The sequence below is a fragment of the Indicator indicator genome, chromosome 7 (assembly GCF_027791375.1).
Source record: "Indicator indicator isolate 239-I01 chromosome 7, UM_Iind_1.1, whole genome shotgun sequence".
NCBI classification, from domain to species: Eukaryota; Metazoa; Chordata; class Aves; order Piciformes; family Indicatoridae; genus Indicator; species Indicator indicator.
In genome coordinates, this window is record NC_072016.1 from 31,659,066 (window position 1) to 31,678,532 (window position 19,467).

Sequence of the window (19,467 nt, forward strand, 5' to 3'; positions counted from 1 at the left end):
TTGCTTTTGACTGTACAATTGTATATGAAACTAAAAATACTGTCATTTTATAAGACAATAATGATTTAGTTCTTTAAAATGCAAATAGTTGGAAGGGATCTTGATGAGAAAGCCAGAACTCAAATGGAGTGTGGTGCTATTTTTACTACTCTTCTGCTGAAAGCTGTCATGGATTGCTTTCTATATCTTAAGCACTACAACTTTTTAACTGGGGGGGGGGGAAAAACTGCAACCAAAGCTGTTAATTGAGTCCTTCATTTCAGAATTTTATTTTGAAAATCATAGATGTTGTATTTTTCCAGATACTCCTTGTAGCAGAAATAACCTTTTGTTGAATGATGAAAGATTCATAGATTGTTTTGTAACTCTCTGAAAGTTTTGCAGAGTGTATCTATCGTACAAAGGTGGACCAGTTTAACCAGTAATTGGAAAAGTGATAAGCCACTTTTGTGCCAGTTTTGTTGACTCAGTGTGACATGCTTAAAACAATTTAACTGCCAAATGAATAATTTTGTGTGAAGTTTGTGGTCTTACCCATGAAATCACTATCATGACTTGGTGAGTTCCTGTGTTAGCCATCTGGAGCTCTTGTTTAGCTGAGCTAAATATTTGTCAGTTCTTAGCCAAACAGTTACAAAATAGGACAAGTTCATAGTAAATGAACTCACCATAATAAATCAACATAGTAATTTTCACTAGTTGGTGAAAATTGATGGAGTAAGAATTACATACAGCCTGTTACTACAGTCTAGCTGACAAGTGGTGGCTTGTTAGGATTTGGTAACTTCACACTGTGCACCTCCGAGTTTAACCTCAGTCAGTTGTGGAGAGTCCAGTTGCTTTGAGTCCGTTATGTGGAAGAGATGTATTCATTTAAAGCTTTTGCATGTACAAAGTATAGCTTTCACTGAAGTTAAAATGAAGGATTAGAGGAGCAGAAATAGGTGTAATTCTTGGCAAACCGATTATTTTATGTCAAGAGCAAGGTGTTAGTCTCTTTTCAATGGTATCCTGTGATAAGACAAGGGGCAGTGGATACAAACTGGAACATAGGAAGTTCTGCCTCAACATGAGGGATAACTTCTTTACTGTAAGGGTCTCAGAGATCTGGAACAAGCTGCCCAGAGAAGTTGTAGAGTCTCCTTCTCTGGAGGCTTTTTTCAAGACCCATGGGATGCATTCCTGTGTGACTTACCCTAGGTGATCCTGCTTTGGCAAGGGCTGGACTGGATCTCCAGAGGTCCCTTCTGATCCTTACTATTCTGTGGTTCTGTGATTTTTTTTGTTGTTTCTTCTCTCTTAGAAATTGCCTTTCAGAAGGTACCAAGGAAAATGTTTGATACTTTAGGAGAACTGTTCAGTTGAAGTACCTCTTTGCATCTCATCCCTAGTGTAAAATCCTTTTTTCTAGATGTTTAACGTCAAGTTTCATTAAAAACATGTACTAGGCTCTTTTTTCCACACCCGTTCTTTTTAGCTGGAATGTGTATCTTGTGTGAATTTAGAACAGTACCTCTGCGTGCATGTCTGGACATCCAGCAATGCTCTACCCGTCTCAGTAAATGTGCCATTGAGGATTCTATTCCTTGCAAACCTAGGCTGTGCAGAACTGATGAGTGTAACTCTTGTATGACTAGCGACCTTGATGGAGAGTGTTCTTTTCAAATAGTGGCATTCCCCCTTTCAAACTCCCCAAGTGTACTTGAATGTTGCTTTTGTTATTGACTTGCTCTTTGCAGCAGTGAATGTATCCATCATGTGATCCTTTCTCAAAAGGATGAGACTGATGCATTTGGGTAAAACTTACTAAATCAAAGCAGAACATGTAGTAAATTCGGCTGTTGAATAACATGTCTTGCTACAAGTGCCAGTTTGAATTACAACAAGAAATTACACATGGCTTCTACAAGGACATCAGTGTGTTCTGCTGGCCTTGTACAAAGTTAGTGTGAAGTCTAAGGTGACCCCTTTCTTGGGGGGGAGCTAATGTATATTTAAAATTAAGCTCCTTTGTCTTTTATATAACTTATGGTATCTATGCCAAAGAGACTTGGATGGCCTGTGGGGCTTAGGGACTCTGATGTGCAGGGACACTGCTGTGGGCCCTGGTGAATCTGGTTACAGCTGGCTGTAGATTTTAGTACAAATGGATGAACATGGTCATAACTATAAAACCTTTTGATCATTCTGAGTTTGCTTGGGGCTTACATTTCAGTACTTGCTGAAGCTTCCCCTCTTCTGGCAATTCAGGGCTGGGTTTTACAGTGATGTTAGCAGAGTGTGTTTGCTGCAGGCGACTGCTGAGGATCCCTGAGTTGTGCACTTAACTCCTGAGCTTCAGTTGTAGCCCACAGATTAAAAGGAAAACACATTCCTTCTTTTCCTTTCTTCTCCAACCTTGCTGATTTACTGCTGCAAGAATATGCTCATCTCTTGGTTCAGGCCAGTGAGGAATCATGGAATGGTTTGTGTTGGAAGGGACTTTTAAAGGTCGTCTAGTCCATCCCCCCTGCAGTTAGCATGGACATCTTCAACTAGAGCAGGTTGCTCAGAGACCCAAACAACCTGACCTGGAATGTTTCCAGGGATGGAGCATCTACCACCTCTCTGGGAAACCTGGGTCAGTGTTTTTCTCTGCCTTCAGGGTAAAAAATGTCTTCCTTCTCTCTAGTCTAAATCTCCCTCTTTTAGTCCAAAACCATCACCCCTTGCCCTTTCACAAGAGGCCCTGCTAAAAATATCTGTCCCCATCTTTCTTAGAAGCCCCTTTAGATACTGAAAGGCCACAGTAAGATCTCCCTGCAGCCTTCTCCAGGCTGAGCAACCCCAACTCTCTCAGCCTTTCTTCATAGCAGAAGTGTTCCAGCCTTCTGATTACTTTTGTGGCCTCTTCTGTACCTTCTCTAACAGCTCCACATCCTTCTTGTGCTGAGGACTCCTGAGCTGTACCCAGCACTGCAGATGTGGTCTCTGCAGAGCAGAGGGGGAGAATTGCCTGCCTTGGCCCCAATCCATCACAAGCTGGAGTTACGCTGCTGGGATATGGTGACTCCAAGTAGATCAAGTAGACATGCCTTCTTCTTAGCTCTGTGAAAGAAAACTAGGAGTGTGTTTCTTAAATCCAAAATGTTTAAAGCAATCTGTAATGACTCTTGTTTTGCAGTGCATCCTTAAAAGGACTGATAGTTCATTCCTAGCGTTCCTGTAGATGTGGCTGCATACTTTTCCTTTTGTCAGTTACTTTTTCTCTCTTACAAGTTGTTGTGGGTTTTTTGTGTCCTTTTTCTCCTTTCAGGTTTTGAAGTAGTGCCAAATGTGTTACCCAGACATTCAGAAACCCCATGGGAAAGGAGAACCATCCTGTCCAGATATAGGTATGAAGCTGGTTGGGCAGTGTCCCAGACAGCCCAGCAGCTACTGGAGATTTGGAGGCCAGCTCTTGCTCCGTGTCTTGCAGAGCACGTGGCACTAAAAACAAAGCCTGAAGGGACTGATGTACAAGGGTGCTTCCAGCTGGCACTGCCACCCACAGTAGTGCTCCAAGCTGCTTGCTTCTGTCCTCCTGGCATGTTTGTATTCTAGTACACAATGAAGTGCACCTGGAAGCTAATATATAGATCCATAGAATGATTTGGGTTGGAAGGGGACTTTAAAGATCCTCTAGTTCCAACTCCCCTGCCATGGGCAGGGACACTTTCACTAGATCTGAGTGCTCAAGGCCTAGCCTTGAACACCTCCAGGGAGGGGACATCCATAGCCTGTCTGGTCAGCCTGTTCAGTGTCTCACCACTGTCACTGTTTCTTTCTAATATCCAGTCTAAATCTCCCCTCCTCAAGCTTCAACCCATTCTTTCTTGTTCTCTCACTACAAGCTCTTGTAAAAAGTCTGAAAATCATTGCCATAATGAAGCTTGATTAGGGAATGTTTTTGTGGCGGCTCTGATAATTATTTTGTTTGTTGTTTTTGCTGTCTTAATAAACCCAGTGTGGTTTCCTCTTGACATCCATGGTAGAGCTAAACCTTAGTGGGGCTGTTTGTGCTGTAATAAGCAAAAGAGCGTGAGTGGGAACGAGTTTCTGGAGATGGTCGAAGGTCATGCACCATTCCATGCTAGTGTCAGAGTCAGCTGAAGCTAGCTTGGGGAGGTATAGCATGAATTAGTCACTGACAGGTGATTACCTGCCATGCTGGTCTTGGTTAAATATGGCAAACTGCCTGTGGGGTGGTTGGGAAAGAGTCCCTGCTGTGAGCTGTACAGCCTGGCCTCCTTCCCCAATTCCTTTGTTGTACTGGGATGTATGACTTGGCGTCCTTGTCTGCTTGCTGTGTAACAATGATGTAAGTGTACAGCTTTCACCTGGGTAAGAAATCTTGTTGGATTGGTGTCTACGTCCTATACATATATTCTGTCATAAAGACTTTTGTGTGAGTACAGAAAACTTCTACAGGCCTTGCTCGTGGTAGAAAATCTTAACTCCAGAGACTTATTTCTTGACTCCATTTTTAAATGTTCAGAGCTATTTGATGTTATAAATAATTATTTATATTTGCTTTACAAGAACTGATCGTTAACTTTAATATCATTCATGATTTTCTGCCCGCCAGCCTTCCTTAGGGTGTAACCCTGTGAGCAGCTGATTGCCTTTAACACAACAAGGAAGCTGTGTACAGGAGAGGGCATAAGAGCATCTTTAAACAAAGGTGGTGCAGTTAGCATCCCTGGATGTGGTGCAGAGGGATGTGGTTTAGTGGTAGTGGCTTAGTAGCAGTGGTGGGAGCAGCTCTAGGCAAGCTGTTGGACTTGATGATCTCAAAGATCTCTTCCAACCTCAACAGTTCCATGGTGGCTCTTCTGTGTTTGCTGCTTTCCCTTGTAATGATAACTTAGCAACATACCCCTACACGCAGTCTGTGTAGTAAGAGCTGTTTGCATGGAAAAAGAAAAGGTGTTAGTCATGCTCTCATGCATAGGATGGCTTCAGGTTTATGGTATATTTTTTCTTGGAAGTTAGTTACTTTTAAGCTGATGCAAGTTGTTGAGCTCAAATAATTAAATTCAGTAATGCAGAAAATTCTGTCTCAAGCAGTCACTACCTAAAGAGTGATCAGCTGTTGATTGTGTGTTAATAAATCCTGGAAAAGAAAGGGGAGAATGAACAGAAGGGTGTGGTTAGGCCTATAAAGATTTTTTCAGATATTTCTCTTCTATATTCCTTGATGTGTCATATTTGCTTGCAAAGCAGCTCTTCCTCTAACAGGAGAGCTTGGACTAAATGGTTTTTGTGCTCAAAATGCTGAAATGGAGTAGTTATTGATAAAACTTTCTTTAAGGTTGCCTCATTCACCCTTGGTGAATAGTCCAGGGTGAGGTCCAGGGAATGCTACAGCTTGTGTGGTCAAACCACATCCTCAGCACTCTCAGTGCTGTTGCAGCACTAAGATTTCTGCCAAGCATCAGAATTAGGTTTTAATGGGTCAGTTGATCAGCCCCTCATTTGCTGGAAGGTTGCCTTGGCACTTAAACCAATCTGAGGGTGAGTCTGGAGATGAGTAAATGAGTTCATGTGTGTGATATATACCACTTGCAATTGTATCTCTAGTAGAAGAGAAGCAACACAGGGCTCTATTTCCGATCTGGTGTATGTTGCAGGGGAATCTCTCTACTTCTGAAATGTGTAGTTTGGTTGTTGGAGAGATTTGCCTTCTGTTACCAAGCAGTTCAGTAATAGTGAAGTTGATTACAGTCATCCCACATGTGAGGCACAATGACCTCCTTAAGGTGATGTGTTTCCTTTTGTAGTCTGCTCAGATGTGGGAACATGTTTTTTTCTGTTGCATTGCTACCTCCTTGACCTGAAGAAATCTCAGATCTTTGGGTTGTTCTTTAGATACTTTATTGAAAAAGAGGCATGTTCACACCCGTCCATTAATTTAGCAAAACATATATTTATTTTAGCAGGTATATTATTGAAATGAATTCTCTTTCCATTTCAGCTTAATTATGGTCACCCTTTTCAAAGACTTAGAATGCTTTCCCTGTAGTATGTACAAGACTATATATGTGCTTTCTTTAAAAATGTATACAGTGATGATTTTTTTTTTTAACAGGCTTAGAGAGGGTCAGAAGCCTACTGCAGAATCAGCTGCTGTAGGCTGTCTGACCTGCTGCTTTTAGCTGCTCTACAGGTGCTCATTTGTCTTCATAGCTGTTCAGCTGAGGTATTATGGAGGAACCTTTAACTAAATTGACAGTATATGTGGTTAAAGTGAAGGTTCCTATTCCCTGTCCTTACTTGCTTTTCGGCTGTCTCACAGCATATTGATACCTTGCTGCTGTTGTGGAACTGGTGGATATGTGAAATAGGTGGACCATGTTCCCAGCCTCCACTCTTAGCTGCATGTGTACCTGACTCCCTAGAACAGATTATTGCCCCAGTCCCACATCTCCGTGCCATGTTCCAATCAGAACAGTTCTGCACTTGCAACTAACAATTCCATAAATTACTAAAACTAAGTCCCTAGTATTTTTCTCTGCATAGACCTGTCCACCTCCATCATATCCAGCAACTTTCACTGGAGTATAATTGGGCAATAAATTTACAGTCTGCATCTACATGTAAGCTGTCACTCATCAATTTCATATATCCAATTTTCTTTTAGAAATGTGCACAATAACCCTATAACGTAATCACTTACAAAATGCACAGTAAAACACAATAACTAAAGGACAAACCTCCACCGTCTATGAGCATCTACAGTACTTTCACACCATACGTCCCACCAATCACTCATCCGAAAGCTGTCGTACCCAACAGGACAGCTCACATCCAGGAAATGCACCTCCAGAAAGAATCTCCCAAGATCCCACCCTAACCTCCAGCAGCCCACGTATAAGATTCTTACACCTCCCAGTAATACAGTATCTCCCTCAATGATTGAGCATCCGAATTTTCCCTTGGATTGATTGTACCCCTTGGCTCCCTGGTAACTGTCCACCATCCCCCCCACGTCGCTGAACACTGCTCCATCCCTCCCTGACAGTCCGTCCTCCAGTGTTTTGCAGACATTCATAAGACCCCCTCTTAGCCTTCTCTTCTCCAGACTAAACAGCCCCAGGCTCTCTCAATCTTTCCTTGTAAGAGAGATGCTCCAGTCCCTTAACCATCCTCGTAGTTCTCTATAGAACTCTCAAGCAGTTCCCCATCCCTCTTGAACTAGGGAGCCCAGAACTGTACACAATCACAATATTCCAGATGGGGTCTAACTAGGACTGAGTAGAGGGGGAGGAGAACCTCCCTTGACCTGCTGGACACATTCTTCTTAATGCACCTGAATATACTATTGGCCTTCTTGGCACCAAGGCACATTGCTGTCCCATGGATAACTTCTTTATCAACCAGGACTTCAAGGTTCTTTTCTGCAGCGCTACTCTCCAGCAGGTCCTTTACTTGTTCTAAAGAACAAATGTAATAGCACGTTAGCTGAAGTAGTTTGGTTTTGGCAGCTAGGCTAAAACCACAATTCTGTGATTTTGTGCAATATTGATTATTAAAGAAGATAGTTGTAGAAAAAAATGCTGGCTCCTCGTGCTGTGAAAGAATTTTCCACGAAGAGTAAAAGCCTCAGTTGCAAATGGGGACACCACTGAACTTGTAAATGCAGAATATTAACTTGCACTTATTTCCTCATGACTTGGGTGCGGCACTTGCCATTCCATCCTGTCACTTAGGAGGTCAGGTTATAGTTGGGTTTGTGCATTAAACAAAGCAAAACTTGATGGTGGACACACACAGACTGGTGTTTTTAGCTGCAGCATGAAAAGAGGTTTTCAGAAGTCCCCTTCAAAGAGAAGCTGTTCTTGCTGTGGATCAGAAGCAGACCTTGAGTACTAAGGATTTGTTTGCTGTGGTGTAGCTCTTGCAGCTGATCAGAGCTCTGCCTTCACAAGAGGTCCAGCTTCTGGAATGCTCATGGGTGCTGTGTGAACAATCTTAAGGCAAATGCCACTCTTCTTTTGACATTTCAACAGCCTGAGGAATGCAGTGGGTGTCACTGGGGAAGAATCCAACTGGCACAGCCCCTGGATCAGAACACAGTTCAGAGACTGCCCATGGAAGTAATCATGCACTTGTATGTTATGAAGTGTAGTGAATTCTGACATCAGTAAAAATTGCTGTAATATTTCTTCTAAATAGTGTTTTGTTAAGCTTTATTTAAATAGACTTAATGAATTGGAGGCTGTCATTCATCTGACAGAAATCAAAGCCATTTGTAGGCTCCTATTGTCAGTAGAAGTGTACTAAGGCCTAGCTCTGGAGTGGTGCAGGCAGTTTTTGTGAGTGTTGCATGTAGGCAAGTTTACCCCATAGTTTTGGAGCCAGATTTGTGTTTTCTAGTTCAGATTTCTGGTAGTCTGCCTGTTACTACTCTATTTCTGCTCAGTATTCTGCTGGGCTTTAGACTTCTGACTGATAGTAGAAGCAGGCTGGCATCTGATGAGTTGTCAGGAATTTTCCCTGTTCTTTGGAAGGGGCTAAAATGGAGCAGATATTTGGTAGAATGGGTAAAGGGAAACTTGGACTTTTTTTGCTGTGGCTAAGAGGAACTAAAGAGATGACCACAGAATATCAACCCTGCAGTAGTGATGCTCTGGGTACGTGGGTCACAGTATTTCAGTGTAGGTTAGTGGAAGACATCAGAGCATGCAGTAGGTTTGCAAGAGGAAGCTTGCAAGGAAATACGCTTGTAATGGGCTCTGTGCAAAAAATTATGCAGAAGGAGCTCTGCGTAGCTTGAATTTTTTTTATTTTTTAATTTTTGTGGGTGTCACATTCATCTGTTGAGACTCAGCTACAAAATGGATAGTGCATTCAAGAGTGATTTTGTCTGGACTTGATCTATAAATTTCCTGATGCTCTCCCCAGCAGGAATAGTAATTTGCTTGTTTGGATTAAAGAACAGAGGATGACCAGATCTGATGCCTGCACATAGTCACATCACCATCCCTCCATGAGGTATGAATGTACTAGTTTGATGGGTAATTTAGCACACCATCACTGGTGTTCTAGATAAAGTGTTGCCAACACATTTTCAACCTCTATTTTTAAATAAGGCATAGAAAGCATATACAGTTTGCCTGGGTTTTTTGCATCACTGAGGTTTGGAAATCAGCCAGCAGGACTAGGGCAATGATCTTTCCCCTGTACTTGGCACTGGTGAGGCCTCACCTTCAATGCCATGTTTAGTTTTGGGCCCCTCACTACCAGAAGCACATTGAGGTGTTGGAGTGTGTCCAAAGAAGAGCAATAAAGCTGGTGAGGGATCTGGAGAACAGGTCTTCTGAGAAGTGGTTGAGGGAAGTGGAGGGTTTTGTTTAGGCTAGAGGAAAGGAGGCTTACTCTCTACCTGAAAGGAGGTTGTAGCAAGGTGGACATCAGTCTCTTCTCCCAAGTAACAAGCAATAGGATGAGAGGAGATGGCCTCGAGTTGTGTCAGGGGAAGGTAGGGTGGACATTAGGAACAATTTTTTCACCAAAAGGGTTGTCCAGCCCTGGAGCAGGCTCCCTAGAGAGGTGGTTGAATCCCTACGCCAGTAGTGTTTAAAAGCCCATGTAGATGTGATGAGGGACATGGTTTAGTGGTGGACTTGGTAGTGCTGGGTTAATTCCATGATCTTAAAGGTATTTTCCAACCTAAACAATTGCATGATTCTGTGAAATGTACTTTTAAAATAACAGCTTATATAAAATTTTTAATCATTAATTCTAGGATGTGGGGCTTTTAGGAATGTCAAGTATTGCAAGACATAGGAATAAACTGCAGGAACTGGTGGAGCTGCCTGCAGCACATGTCACTGTTTTTTGGAACCTTACTGCAGCTTGTAGTAGTTAGTGCTGGAAGGCGTTGCCAGACCTCACATGGCTGCCTCCCAGCATCAGTTGTTGCTGAGGTTTGGTTAGGAGTGGGTTGGTAAAAGTTCCCTGAGCAGCTGAGGGTGGGGGCTTAAAAGAATGGTGACAAATACTGACTCAGCAGTTGGTAGTGTGTTCTACACTGCCTAGTTTGTACTTGACAGCCTGGCCACCAACTGTTAGGATGATATAAGTCTGATCAAGTAATTGAAAAATTGTTTTGGGGCTGTTTCTTTGAATTTTGAAATTATGCTGGGATATTTGGATTATCAGAGTGACTACCTATCATTCTTGGGTAGCCGTTGGTATGGTTGCTGTTGGATGGTGTGGTGGAAGGTGTCAGTAGAAATGGTTAAAATACGAAAGGGAATAAGGTAGTGATTAGTCTTTAATAAGAGGTCTTCCCTGAATTACTTCAAGAAGAGGAAATTAAGGGTATTGTGATATAGCAGGGAATATGCTTTTCCATAAAAGTTCTTCTTTCCCTGTGGATTCTCAGTTGATCTGCTGCCAAAGCTGTAGTATAATTTCTTCTAAGAGGGCAGGTCATGAGAAATTGTGTGTCTTTAGCTATGTATGCATACATGGCTACAGAAAAGCCTCAACAAGCCAGTTTTGCTGCATTTGGTTGGAATCAAACCACAGGCAGCCTTGGTTTTGCCTTATCAGTGGAATGAATGTGATGCATGGAAATAAAATGCTGCAGTTGGCATTCTTGTTGTGGATACAGCATATACTGATAAAGCTGGACCTTTTGGTTATTTTAGTTCCATATGGAAGTGAAAATCTTGTAATAGAAGAACAGCTATGTTGATCACATTTCATACTGCATTTCTTTGATGTGTGCTTTGGAGAACATCATGAAAATTAATTAATTTTCAGTGTTCATTTCCCTTCGCTGAAGTAACTTTTCTCCATTGGTAGCAATTCTTCTTTAAAATAAAATATTATTGATATAGAGTAAGTTCTCACTTCTACAGACTTAAGTCTTATCTAACTAGTTCTGTAGCTGATTGAATCTTAGAATGGTTTGGGTTGGAAGGGACCTTAAAGATCATTTAGTTCCCTGGGCAGGGACACCTTCCATTAGACCAGGTCACTCAAGGACTCATCTAACCTGGCCTTGAACGCCACCAGGATGGGAGCATTCATCTGGGGTGAGTACACAGGCACTTAAGTAGAAGGAGACATTACTGCTGGAGTAGAATAGGAATGTCTTCTGTACATGGAGACCAGAAATGTGCATCTGTGATGTAAGAATGTGTCACATCTTGTTTTCATTCTGCCCTGGTGTGGACTTTTGAGTCTTTGAATGGGTAGATGTGTGAAACTTGCAGGTGAGTTTTTGTTCTGGAACTTCTCTGCTTTAGAGCACCATTAAAAAGAATAATCTAACTTCTGTCTGTCGAGGCTTAGTAAGCAGAGCTGATAACTTTGTAGAGAAATGTCTTTCACTGATAATCCATTTCCCCACTGCATTTCTTCTGAAAGCTTTGTAATCGCAGCATTGAAAATGACAGACTTTTGGGCTGAGCTAAGAATGCTTTCCTAAATCCTGGATTATCCAGCAACCTGGTGGTTAGTGTGCTTTTCTGGTAGCAGTTTATGTGGGGATTTTGGAGTTTGGTGGAGGGATTTTTGGTTTGCTTTGTTTTTCAGTCTGTTTTTTGAATCTTAGTCCTGAACAGGAGTGAGAGCCCTGATTGAAATTTACCTCTCTCCCTTCTGATCAATTTTTGAGTCTTGTTAAGCAAATTGATTGAAGGGTAAAACGGAGTCTCAGTTTGTAGCTTTGTGATCTCTGCTTGACTGCTAGCTCTTAGGAGTTGGCAGGGAGGAATAGCTACAGAAAATAGGGGAAAAGATTTTGTTGCTTCTGTACTCTGCTGTTCTTGAACTGCTGCAAATAAGGCTGCTTCTCAATAGCAAATTAGAACTGTTTACTTCTGTCTTAAAAATGGTCTTAACATCACTCTTCCCCAATTCAGCATTACAATGTTCTCTTGTGAACACAGAAAGAGAAGGAGTTTCTAATTTTAGAAAGTCTTCTATTAGAACCCATACCACTGCATTGTGTTGATGGTGTATTCTGGTAACTGCTGCTAAGGAATCCACTCAGCACAAGTGGCTTTGATAGGAAACATGTTACAGAAGCTAGAGGTTCCCACAGACTCTGGAAAACATTAGTGTTCCCCCACCTCCACGGTCTTACTGTAGGAAGTACATACCATGTGTACCTCATTTAAGTTTTGAGTACCCTGAACTAATACATTAATTCAATTAGTAGCAGAGATGATGAACTGAAAAGAAATCCTGTGCTCTGTACCCTCTTCTAGCACTGTTTTTAAACCATATTTGGGGAAAAAAAAACCCAACAACTTCTATTCCAAAAATAATAGACCAGTTTCTTAGATCCATTATTTTCAGTTAAGTTAAAAGGGAAGGTGAAATACTCAAACTAATCTCTGTACTATGAATGAATGACTTCCCATCAGTCCTGCTGGAGGAAACACCACTGAGTATGTTATGTCAGGTATTTCACAAGGGTCCTCAGCATCACTTCACAACTGGCTTTTGACTTGCCGTATCTCCAGACTAGTTTGGATAGTGGAAATGGTCTAGGAGGTGAGGTAAGTGTAAATATTTTTGTAGATTTTTTTTTTTTGTTTAAACAGAAAACTATAGTTTCTGGATATGCAGTTGATCATTGATGTCAGATCTGTAGCAGAATAATGGAAAACTGTGTTAAATAAGGTAGCTTGATCCAGAATGGGTCAGTCATCATGTAAAATGATTATTTTTTTTCTTGTTTTCAGGAGTTGTAGAAGGGGATTTGGCTGCTGTTGAAGCTTACAAGTCATCAGGAGGAGATATCGCCCGCCAGCTTACTGCAGATGAAGTACGCCTGCTAAACCGCCCTTCTGCTTTCGACGTGGGGTACACGCTTGTACATCTGGCCATACGCTTCCAGAGACAAGACATGCTAGCAATTCTGCTCACAGAGGTGAGCTGCTTTGGTCCTTCAGCAAGAACCTTATGTAACCACTCCATTGTTTGCAGGCAGTGACCTGTATTTGTTGGAAGATAGAGGCTGATATTGTTAGAATGCACAAATTGCTGCTTTGTGCCTTTGAGGTTCTCCTTAAGAAGCGAGTTTACTTTAAGACTTTACATAAGTGGTGGTCTTGAGGATGTTCAGTTTTCTCATTAATGAGCAGTTTTGGCACACGTTTGGACCTTACTGGCAATGGAAGTGAGCTATTGTGAGGCTTCCTGTGCTTTGGGTGGGGGAGAGGAAATGGCCTGGGACCAAAACAGGGATATCAATGACAGTATAGTTTTTTTTTTCCTGACTTTTGTTAATGAATAGGTCTACCTGCTCCTCCTCCCATGGTTTTTGCAGGAGCTTCTCTTCCAGAGAAGGGCAAATTTCTTACATTGGAGAATTGCTACATCTTTCTCATGACTTACCCATTTTATAGATTGGTTGGTTCCTCACTGTGGAGGAACCTCATTGCTCTTGCATGTTCCATTTCTTTGTGCATTTTTGTATGGTCCATCTCAGTTTTGTTACTTTTTTTTTGTCCTCCTCTACCTTTTTCTTTTTTTCCTTTGTTACTTGACCCATAAATAATTGTTACCTTTTCTCCTCTGTTTTCTTAAGTTCAGACTTAAGGTTTTTCACCTAATCACAGTTAAATTTTTATTCCTCCTCCTTTCCTCTTCATGCTTAACACAATTCTGAAAGTGTGTGTTCCTGAGAAGTAGCAGGCCTGAGTAGCACGTGAAGATGATGGCATGCTTAAGGTTGAATAATTAAGAGTAGATGAAGCAAGACAAATGTAGCTAAAGCCTTGAGAAGTGGATATATTTATATATGGCTAATAGCAGCAGTTTTGTTCTGCTTACATAGCTGTCTGGGTGGATGGAATTATGTTTAAAAACAAGTTAACTTGCTAAAATGCTGTCTCACAGATTTTTCTCTTGGGTTTTGTTTCAGTTTTAAGGAATGCTTAAGAAACATAGTATATATGGAAACGTTTAGTGGTGTTTGAGCCTTAGAGATACTTTCCTTTGCTGGGGTATTAACTAGTGAAATTGTGTGTATTAAAGCTTTTTGTAATATATTCACTGTCATCCCTGTATCACCGAGTTCCATCCAGTGATGATTAGAATCTGGACAAATTTATCTTGCTGTGATATTGGAGTTCTTTGTTAAATATAGACTGGGCTCATGTATAGCATTTGAGATGTTACCTGTTGTTATCTAGTTTTTATCTATTCTGATTTTCCTGCTGGAAGTGGTCATCTGTTAATTCACCTCTCGCTTTAAAGAGATTTGTAACCAACTTTGCTCTCAGCTACATGAGAAATGAGACTGAGTCACATTTAATTTTTCCAAGTACCAGTGTTTATACTTTTATCACGTTACTTGCTAACAAAATACTGTCTGCTGGTGGTTATCACTCCCAAGTCTTTGTATTTAAGTAGAAATAACACGGAGTCTTTGTATTTAACTAGAAACCACATAGGGTGCAGTAACTGTGCTGTGTTACAGGTATCCCAGCATGCAGCAAAGTGCATTCCTGCCATGGTGTGTCCAGAGGTCACAGAACAAATTCGTCGTGAAATTGCTGCATCCCTTCATCAACGGAAGGGAGACTTTGCTTGCTATTTTCTGACTGACCTTGTGACATTTACCTTACCTGCAGGTACCTACCAAATTCTTCTCATTAATGGAAGGTGGTTTGGTTTTGTTTCTTTTTGCCACTTAGCTGAGAATTGCTTGTTTTGGGTGTATGCTTTGACTTTGTGATGGTGGTGGCATGTGTATATAGATTTTATTTACCAAGTTTTAACAGCTTAGGTCAGATGTAGTTGAGTTCACTAACTGATACTTAGTGTTTGCACACTTCAACCCATACATTGTTCCTGTGAAGTGAACATCTGTTGTCCTCTTTAGACATAAGGAAATTGAAGAAAAGTGGTGTCTGCTAAGGAAAGGCTGTATTTAAAGATTGGAGCGCAGGTCTTTGAGTTCCAGTATGACTTTTCACATAGCCATGTTAGCTTTCACTGCTCCTGTTAAAGCCCAGAGCTATTCTTAGGTGTACCTATCTTTTGTATGCTTTTGAGGTAAGCAAGACAATATTTTTTCTGTCAACAAAAAGCTATTTGGAAGATGTGTAATCTCAATAGCTATTTGCTTTGCTTACCAGAGGTAAGACAATGTGTAGATGGAAACTCTGCTAACCAGCAGATCTGTTTGTCTTTATTATAAAGCAGTAGCATTGTAAGAATTGTATTTGGAGCCTCTTTGTTTGAATGTTATCTCCTCCTCTTCTTGTCTCCCAAGAACCTGTATGAGGTGTTGTATTCAGTCTTATTCTGAGAGTTGCAGATGTGGGTGTATGAAGTATAGGAACACTTCATTGCTGTTTGGGGGAGAGAAGTGCAAAAAGGGGCAACGGAATGACTTTGTAACACGGGAGCATTGTTGCTCTTACCAGAACTGAGGAATTTATTCAATATTTTCAAGAGACATCTTAAACAACTGTGCAGCATTTTTACAGCTATAATGGTCATTAAATAGCTAACAAATAAGAGTGTTCAAAAGCTGGTTTCTGTACATCAAGAATGTCAGTGTTATCTCCACTGCCACTTAGTCAACTGAATACCTCTTGTGGTCAACATACAGCAGCTGGTCTCAAGACAGCATTTCCAAGGATAGTGATACAAATCACAGTCCAATCCAGATGTAGTCCTATCTGATGTAGTTTAGCAACCAGATTCCACTTGATCTTTCAAAGAAATGGACAGAATCTTCCCAAAGAGCCACCCAGCCAGATATTAGAGTACCAAACTTTGAGTTGATTGCTGACCAGTGTAAGCCAGGTTCAGTAAAGCAAAAACAAACAACCCACCCAAAACAAAACAAAAAAACTACCAAAGAACAATCCAAAAGGCAGTCATTCAAAACTTGCACCCTATCTGCATCAATAATTATATGCTTCTGTAGCAACTCATGTGCCTAAATGTGAATTTCACTTTCAGAAGCCTTAGAGTGTTGGACATCTGAGCAGGGCTGGCAGATATGACACTGGAGTATGGGAGAGAATCTGAAATTAGGAGAAATCTTCATGCCCTTGAAATAGCACTTAGAGCCCAGTTATTTTCTCCTAGCATGCTCAAATGGATGCTAGATATTTCTGCTTTAACTATTTGATTTACTCCTTAATTTTCATGTATTTGTTTCACCGTTGTGTTGAAGCTGCAGAAGTTTCTGTAGTTGCTGATTTGCCTAGCAGTCCATCACTATTTGTCCTGTATTGAAATGCAGGACATGAGCAAATCTTGAAGGTCTAGCTGGTGAATGTGTGACAGTGCTGGTTGTCTTGCATGATACAGAAGTCACCAAAGTTTTGCCCATTATATGTTTATTTTAGAGGTAGATCCACAGTTGCAGATCCTGTCTGTATAGCACTTGGAACACTTGTCAGTTGTGGCATATGTGGGATTTATTTGGTGTGTTTTTTTTTTTTTTTTTCCATAGCTCAGTAGTTCTTCCATTTCTTGTTTTCTAATCTGTAAGCCATTGGGGTTCTCTGAACTATTTCATTCAAGTCTGCATGAAATGACTAAGGAAGTAGGTGTTCTCTGCAAGAAGGCTCATGGCAAACTGTACTTGCCCATTAGGGGAGAATGGGGAAGGAAAGCCGTTCAGATAGGTGGAAATGATTGCTTAGGATTGATGCTGTCCTAAATAGAGAAGGTTTGAAAGTACTCTTTATTTTTCCACATAAAAGTTGTTCTCTATCTCACTTTTCCCCTCCAGAAAAATCCATTCTTAGCCTACTTGTGCTGTAATGATCCTTTCTGCATAACAGCTCTGACAGTCTGAAGTACATCTGTGCTTCAGCATGCTCTGTGAAGCCTGTGGTCACAAATGACAGAACTGAAAACAATAGCACCTTTTCAGAGGAGGGATTATAAGGTGAAGATTAGGGATGACAGGGTGAATGCTCTTGTGTGCATTCTCATGAACATCAGCTGGTGGTGTCTCCCTTACTGCAACATTAAGTGACTGTTGTATTTGCTTTCTTACTTTCCAGATATTGAAGACTTACCGCCCACAGTCCAAGAAAAGTTATTTGATGAAGTACTTGATAGAGATGTTCAGAAAGGTAAATGCTCTGAGGATGGCTATGATCTCCCCTTGCTGTTCATTAGACAATTTGTTGATTAAAAAAAAAAAAAAGCAATGCTTTGCTGCCTAAGTGTGCTTCAAATACAGATTTAATGCTTTCAAGTTAATCTTCACTCCATAATTGTTTTAGCTTTCACATTTGCAGTCTATTTATGAGCAGAGAAAGAATGGAGTCTGTAGAAATTGTGTGTGTAATGTATTGTTTACATTGTAAAGATTTTTTTTTTTAATGCTTTATAGGTTTAAGTCACAAGCTTTTTAAAGAAAATTGAGCAAATCTTTAAACTTCACCAGTGATCCTCAACAGGCTCTGGTTTGGTTTGGGGTCTTGTTTTTCCTTGCTTTCTTGACAGCGTTTAGCCCAAGGAATGCTTTTACCTCTTGCAGATCACCTGGTTTTGTAGTATGAAGGAAAGCTTACTCATGTCATGGGACCAGTCTTTTTCAGTTTGCAACAGTCTTTTTTCGGTGGTGCCCAGTGACAGGGCCAGGGGTAACAGGCACAAACTTGAATATGGGAAGTTCCATCTAAACATGAAGAGGAACTTCTTTAATTTAAGGGTGATGGGGCCCTGGAGCAGGCTGCCCAGAGAGCTTTTAGAGTCTCCATCTCTGGAGACATTCAAAACCTGCCTGGACATGTTCCTGTGTGACTCTGCTTTGGCAGGGGGGTTGGACTTGATCTCCAGAGGTCCTTTCCAACCCCTACCATTCTGTGATTCTGTAAATGAGTAAATTATTAAGATTATGCCGTTCTGTTTGGATTCTCTGAGACTTCAAATGAATATAGGTTTGAAAACCTAGTCTTGTTGTGTTGCAGAGCTAGAAGAGGAATCTCCCATCATTAACTGGTCGCTGGAACTGGGCACACGCTTGGAGAGCAGGTTATATGCACTTTGGAATCGGACTGCAGGGGACTGCCTGCTTGATTCAGTACTGCAGGCCACGTGGGGCATTTACGACAAGGACTCAGTGCTGCGGAAAGCTCTTCATGACAGTTTACACGACTGCTCGCATTGGTAAGTTGGTGTTTTATGTCAGCTTTGGGGATGGCTTTCCATGGAGCCTAGTACTTGATAGTACCATGGAAAGGACCTCTGGAGATCATCTAGTCCAACCCTTCCACTAACACAGGTATTCCTAGATCAGTTTGCACAGGAGTGCGTCCAGAAGTGCTTTGAAAGACTCCAGAGAAGGAGACTCCACAGCCTCTCTGGGTAGCCTGTTCCAGAGCTCTGTCACTCTCCGAGTAAAGAAGTTGCTCTGTAAGTTCAAGCGAAGCCTCCTGTGTTCTAAGAAACACAACCACCAATTTACTGTCAATTTTGTGCCTCAAAAGATGCTGTCATAGCAGGATTCACAGAGTATTCTAGATCTAGCCTATTTTAAATGCCAGCACTGGTAAGTGGGATGCTCTGAACTCGATACATGATATTCACCAAATAGCATTGAGAAGAGTAAGGTATTTAATGCTGAGTGCTTGTCAAGAGAGAGCTAACCACAGTCACTAAGACTGGAGTTTCTGTATGCTTGCAGTGTAAATCATGCACATGCCATGCCTGGCTGTGTGGTGAAAGCTTTGCAGAAGGTTGTTAACAGAAGATAGCCTTTTATTCCTGTATAAACTCTTCAGTATTTTAATTCCATATGCTTAGTTACAGCTTTACTGGGTATTGCTCTTTTTGTCCCTCTTCTGCCTGCTAAAATCATGGCAGTGAAGCAGAGTGCTGATGTTTTAGCTAGTGCTGTTACTTGGCCATAGAATTAATTTATCCTTCTGTAAACAACTTTTGTTTTGTGTCAGTCTTCTTTAGTCTGATACTACGTGGTTTGCCTCTTCCAGAGGAAAAGTTCTTATTGTTGAACCCCTAGCAGTGTCTGACGGTTCTCAAGTGTGTATTGGGACTAAGGGAGGAGGCTGATAAAACCTAATAACTTAAGGCACAAGTGATTAGTTTTATGTTGTGGCAGTCAAGGACAAGGGAAACACTTATCAGCAGGTAGTGATAATGAGCCTGTTCCCTTGCTCTGGTGATGTGCAGTACAGCAACAACAAAGGCTGTTTTAGGGGTACCAAAAGTAGCTGTCATGCTTACTGTTCCAAGCTATCTGCTGTATGGAGAAAAGTCCCCAAATTATCATCTAGAGCTAATTAGCATCCATAAACGGATGCTTGGTAACAGTTCTCCCAAGAACCTAGGTCCAGATGGATCTGTCACTGCTTTAGAGTTGTTTATAACGGAGTGTGCATCTCAACCATGCAGGAATGTCCCTGGCATCACAGGCAGTTCCTGCTGAGGCCAGAAGAGAAATTTATGATAGATCAGGTTTTGTGGTAACAAAAACAA

The 19,467-nt window shown here is 41.3% G+C and overlaps 1 protein-coding gene across 1 annotated transcript in view; it reads left to right on the top strand.

Moving 5' to 3' along the window:
* ZRANB1 (zinc finger RANBP2-type containing 1) overlaps positions 1–19,467 on the top strand; it is a 50,004-nt gene that overhangs the window by 18,262 nt on the left and 12,275 nt on the right. Inside the window, exons 4-7 of the mRNA XM_054382144.1 lie at positions 12,729–12,916; positions 14,471–14,624; positions 17,025–17,096; positions 17,940–18,138. Coding sequence (XP_054238119.1) covers positions 12,729–12,916; positions 14,471–14,624; positions 17,025–17,096; positions 17,940–18,138 — 613 coding nt within the window. The remainder of the gene's footprint in view (positions 1–12,728; positions 12,917–14,470; positions 14,625–17,024; positions 17,097–17,939; positions 18,139–19,467) is intronic.